The 6130-nt window shown below is 43.4% G+C and overlaps 2 protein-coding genes across 2 annotated transcripts in view; both read right to left on the reverse strand.

The window, feature by feature from the left end:
• The window catches only part of LOC111973858 (transcription initiation factor TFIID subunit 4-like), a 747250-nt gene that overhangs the window by 85082 nt on the left and 656038 nt on the right, over nt 1-6130 (reverse strand). The window lies entirely within an intron of this gene.
• The window catches only part of LOC111973855 (membrane-associated guanylate kinase, WW and PDZ domain-containing protein 2-like), a 91649-nt gene that overhangs the window by 27771 nt on the left and 57748 nt on the right, over nt 1-6130 (reverse strand). Inside the window, exon 6 of the mRNA XM_024001288.2 lies at nt 2213-2398. Within this exon, the coding sequence (XP_023857056.2) occupies nt 2213-2398 (186 nt within the window). The remainder of the gene's footprint in view (nt 1-2212; nt 2399-6130) is intronic.

Consider the following 6130-nt stretch of genomic DNA (forward strand, 5'->3'; position numbering starts at 1 on the left):
TTAATGTCATAGTGTGTTCCTGTCCAGACACTGTCCTGTTCTGTTCCATGTCTATGGTTAATTAAAGGTTCTCTCTCTGTACCTGCTTCTCGTCCCTGGCGTAGATCCTCACAGAATGCTGACACAACTAAAAGATGCATTTGGGAGTTTCGGTTGGTGATGTCGGGTCTGGGTGCTATCGCCGAGGGAACCGGGGGTACTTCAGCTAGCTCGTCAGGCTTACACGCCATAGCTGGCTTGAGAGGTCATCTTGCCTCGGTGGGCTCAGCAGGCGCCCACACCCACGTCATGCTTCAGCCGGCCTTCAGGCTCCCACGCCTCAGCCGGTTCGTTAGGCTCCCACGCCTCATTAGGATCATCGGGATTTCACGCCCCAGCCGGATCGTCAGGCTCCCACGCCTGAGCCGGCTCACCAGGCTCCTAATTCTCTACCGTATCGTCAGGCTTCTACGCCCCCAGACGGCTTGTCCAGCACCCATGCCTCGGCCGGCCCGTCAGGCTCGCCCAGGTGGGATGCTGGGTGGCGCCCCTAGGGGGGGTACTGTCACGCCTGCTCCCGCTCTCCCTCTCTGGCGCCAGACTGCCTATCATTAGGCACACCTGTCACCATTGTTACGTGCACCTGCGCTTCATTGGACAAACCTGGACTCCATCACTATGTTGATTGCCCTCCTACATTCTGTCCAGATGCTGCCTTGTCCTGTTCCATGACCGTGGTTAATAAAATGTTCACTCCCCAGCTGTTTTTTGTGAAATTCATGTTTCTTTACATAATATGTAATTGTTGTACTGTATGTGTGTCCATAGTTTTGTTCAATGATGTGTTAGTATATGTAATTTGTTTTGTCTGAAACTTTGTTCCCCCTGCTTCTGTTGGACCAGGTCTTTCTTGAAAAAGAGATTTAATCTCAATGAGAAAAACCTGTATAAATACAAAAAATACATCTGTCTCTAAGCAATTTGAATGTCTAGTCCTAAATGTGGGCCTTGGTAATAATGCCCCATTTACGCTAGTGGGAATTTATCACACTCTCTCTGCCTCAACATGTGCTCTTAGCCAATGGTCTGACTTGCTATCTAACTATGCTGAATCTGAATTAGGAATTTTGGGTGATCTTAATCTGGATTGGTTGACTACTATCTCTGACTGCAGTGCTTTTAGTTTGTATGCCCCCAGCTCATGAAACGGCCTTCAGGCCACCTTGAAATTAGACTTGCTGGTCTCCATTGGAAAGTTTAGATGGAGTTTAAGGGAGGTGATATGTGAGAGTTGTGTTTGTTTTGATTAATCTTGTTATATTTATTTATTGTATTGATGTTATTTATTGTATGTTCATGTTTACAGGGCTCCCTTGCAAATTAAACCCAGGTCTCAATGGTGACCAACCCTTAATAAAAAAATAATTAAAACAAAGACTGTAAAAACGGGACACAATACATCTCAGCATTAAGGAGATAGATTCGGTGTAAGGCCCTGTGATAGACTAGCATTCTGTCCAGGGGGTGTACTTTAAGCTGCTTCATGCTACAGAAACAGGAGATAGGCGCCTGCTCCTATGAGTCGTTCCGACTAGCACAAGTCTACTTACTTATTCTGCACAAAAACAGTGAGCCTATCATTATCTTTTTTTTTTTAGAATAAACCTGCAGTTCTCATGAATGACTCAGATGTGAAAGATGAGTTAAAAGACCATGACATAACACAGGGAGCATTACAAGTGTTAACAATTTTGAAAATTGACCACTTCTGAAATGTGTGATTGTAAAAACACAGCAACAGTCTATGGAGCATCTAGAGACACAGCAACAGTCTATGGAGCATCTCTCTCTCTCTCTCTCTCTCTCTCTCTCTCTCTCGTCTTCCTTCTCTCTCTCTCTCTCTCATTTTCTCTCTTCTCTGCTCTCCTCTCTCTCTATCTCCTCTCATCTCGCTCTCTCTCTCTCCTCTCTCTCATCTCTCTCGTCACTTCACTCTCTACTCTCTCTCATCTCCTCTCTTCTCATCATCTCCTCTCTCTCTCTCTCTCTCCTCTCTCATCATCTCTCTCTTCTTCTCTCTCTTCTCTCGTCTCTCTATACTCTTCTCTCTCTCTCTCTCTTCTCTCTCTCTACTCTCTACCTCTCTTCTCCATCTCTCTCTCTCTCTCTCTTACTATATATATATATATATATATAAATTTATATATATTATTATATTTATATATAGACTCACCTTCCTCCGGTATGATGTGAAGGGTGACGGTGAGACCGGCATCTTTGATGAGCTTGACAATGTCAGCGTGGGGCATGCTGATGATGGACTGCCCATTGACAGCCAGGATCCGGTCACCCACCTTCAGGCTCCCGCAGCGGTCTGCCGGGCTGCTCTCGATGATACGACCGATCTTATGGGGCACAGCTAGTAGGGTGGTAGCAGCAATGGTTGAAATGTTAGAAAAAGGAAGAATATGCGGGTTGTCAAGTGCTGGACAGAAGAAGAAACCATTGTGGGAGCATACTATAGAAGAATCAAATCAAATGTTATTAGTCACATGTGCTGAATACAACCTTACAGTGAAATGCATACTTACGAGCCCCTAACCAACAATGCAGTTAAAAAATATATATGAATAAGAAAAATAAATAAAAGGAATAAGTAATTAAAGAGCAGCAGTAAAATAACAATAGCGAGACTATATACAGGGGGGTACAGGTACAGAGTCAATGTGCAGGGGCACCGGTTAGTTGAGGTAATATGTACTGTAGGTAGAGTTATTAAAGTGACTATGCATAGATGATAACAACAGAGAGTAGCAGTGGTGGAAAATGGGAGGAAGGGGGGCAATGCAAATAGTCTGGGTAGCCCTTTGATTAGATCTTCAGGAGTCTTATGGCTTGGGGGTAGAAGCTGTTCAGAAGCCTCTTGGACCTAGACTTGGTACTTCGATACTGCTTGACGTACGGTAGCAGAGAGAACATTCTATGACTAGGGTGGCTGGAGTCTGACAATTTTAAGGGCCTTCCTCTGACACTGCCTGGTATAGAGGTCCTGGATGGCAGGAAGCTTGACCCCATGTACTGGGCCAAACGCACTACCCTCTGTAGTGCCTTGTGGTCGGAGGCCGAGCAGTTGCCATACCAGACAGTGATGCAACCAGTCAGGGCGCTCTCGATGTTGCAGCTGTAGAACATTTTTGAGGACCCATGCCAAACTTATCAGCCTCCTGAGGGGGAATAGATTTGTCGTGTCGTCTTCACAACTGTCTTGTTGTGCTTGGACCAGGTTAGTTCGCTGGTGAAGTGAACACCAAATAACTTGAAGCTCTCAACATTCTCACATAGGTGTTCCTTTTGTCCAGGTGGGAAAGGGCAGTGTGGAGTGCAATAGAGATTGCATCATCATTGGAACTGTTGGGGTGGTATGCAAATTAGTGGGTCTAGGGTTTCTGGGATAATAGTGTTGATGTGAGCCATAACCAGCCTTTCAAAGCACTTTATGGCTACAGATGTGAGTGCTATGGGTCAGTAGTAATTTAGGCAGGTTACCTTAGTGTTCTTGGGCACAGGGACTATGGTGGTCTGCTTAACTTCTTGGAACTATAGGGGGTGCTGTTCCGCATTAGCATATTTGTGTCTCCAAATTAAACTGCCTCGTGCTAAATTCTTGATCGTACAATATGCATATTATTGTTATTATTGGATAGAAAACACCTTCTAGTTTCTATAGAAGTTGGAAGATCCAAAGCTCTCCCTCGCCCTCCATTTGGCAAATCTGACCATAATTCCATGGAAGCACCAGTGACTAGATGAATAAAAAGTGGTCAGATGACGCAGATGCTAAGCTACAGGACTGTTTTGCTAGCACAGACTGGATTATGTTCCGGGATTCCTCCAATGGCATTGAGGAGGAACACACATCTGCCATTGGCTTCATCAATAAGTGCATCGATGACGTCGTCCCCACGTGACCGTACGCACATACCCCAACCAGAAGCCATGGATTACAGGCAGCATCCGCACTGAGCTAAAGGCTAGAGGTGCCCCTTTCAAGGAACGGGAGTCTAACCCGGAAGCTTATTAGAAATCCCACTATGCCCTCCGACGAACCATCAAACAGGCAATGTGTCAATACAGGACTAAGATCGAGTCGTACTACACTGGCTCTGACCTCATCAGATGTGGTAGTGCCTGCAAACCATTACAGACTACAAAGGAGCACAGCCGAAGCTGCCCAGTGACACAAGCCTACCAGACGAGCTAAACTACTTCTATGCTCGCTTCGAGACAAATAACACTGAAACATGCATGAGAGCACCAGCTGTTCCAGAAGACTTTATGATCACGCTCTTCGCAGCCGATGCGAGTAAGACCTTTAAACAGGTCAACATTCCCAAGGCCGTAGGGCCAGACAGATTACCAGGATGTGTATGCGAGCATACGCTGACCAATGGCATGTTGTTTCACTGACATTTTCAACCTCTCCCTATCCGAGTCTGTAAAACCAACATGTTTTAACCTCTAACGAGCCTCTACCCGGGTCCGGGAGCACCCCCATCCCCCACACACTGATTAGCATAGCTAGCATAGCTTCACAAGTAGATAGTAGCATCTAAATATCATTAAATCACAAGTCCAAGACACCAGATGAAAGATACAGATCTTGTGAATAAAGCCACCATTTTCAGATTTTTAAAATGTTTTACAGGGAAGACAAAATATGTAAATCTATTAGCTAAACACGTTAGCAAAATACACCACTATTCTAACTCCATCAGTTTCTTACTCCTTCAGGTGCTATCACCAATTCGGCTCAACTAAGATATTGATATCCACTAACCAAGAAAAACCTCTTCAGATGACAGTCTGATAACATATTCATGGTATAGGATTAGTTTTGTGTAGAAAAAAGTGCATATTTCAGGTAGAAATCACAGTTTACAATTGCACCGACCATCGCAAATCGACTAGAATTACTAGATAGAGCAACGTGTATGACCAATTTACTCATCATAAACATTTCATAAAAATAGACAAGCATAGCAATGGAAAGACCAGTTTTGTGATTTCAGACCATATTTCAGATTTTCTAAGCGTTTTTTCAGCGAAAACACAATAAATCGATAAGTTAGCATACCACATGTGCAAACGTTACCAGAGCATCGATTCCAGCCAAAGAGCGCTATAACGTAATCACCGCCAAAATATATTCATTTTTCACTAACCTTCTCAGAATTCTTCCGATGACACTCCTGTAAACATCATTTTACAATATACATATACAGTTTGTTCGAAAAGGTGCATATTTAGCCATACAAAACCGTGGTTACACAATAAAAATACTAGGAAATCAAGCTCAATATGTCTGACGTCATCTATCAGAGTGATCTAGTTTAATTGAAAGCTAATCATATACTTGACTAAAAATACAGGTTGACAGCAATCGAAAGACAAATTAGTTCTTAATGCAACCGCTGATTTACATTTTTAAAATTATCCTTACTTTTCAATACAGGGTTGGCCAAGTGAAGCTATACCAAACAAAATGGCGAAATATGCGTTTAAAATATTTCGACAGAAAACGATTTATCATATTAAATATTGCTTACTTTGAGCTGTTCTTCCATCAGATTCTTGGGCAATGTATCCTTTCTATGTTTATAACGTATTTTGGTCGATAGATGTCCTCTGTCTTCGAAATGTCCACCACCAACGACGACACCCCAAAACGTGTCCAAACTTTCAGAGTGCACAACAAAAATTCCTCAAAATCGCACTAAACGGATATAAATTGCTATAAAACGGTTCAAATTAACTACATTATGATGTTTTTAACAAACTATAACGACTGAAAACATGACCGGAGAAATATTGCTGGTTAGACAACGATTTGGAACGAGGCAAGTCCGATGGCCTTCACGCTTCAGCGCACGACGAGAAAGGACGGTCTCTATACATTTTGGTCTTTTATAATGGCTGTGAATGTCCCATCGATTCCATTGAAAACGTGATGACGTACAGACACCCAGAGGAAGACGTAGGCAGTGTCGGTTTCTTCATAGCATTCACTGTCGCCTTAAAAAACAGACCCCAGATCAGAGGTAAAATTTCTGAAATCTGAACCCGTCATGAAAAGTGCTGTAGATTGTTCTGT

This window comes from Salvelinus sp. IW2-2015, linkage group LG15 (genome assembly GCF_002910315.2).
Source record: "Salvelinus sp. IW2-2015 linkage group LG15, ASM291031v2, whole genome shotgun sequence".
Taxonomy (NCBI): Eukaryota; Metazoa; Chordata; class Actinopteri; order Salmoniformes; family Salmonidae; genus Salvelinus; species Salvelinus sp. IW2-2015.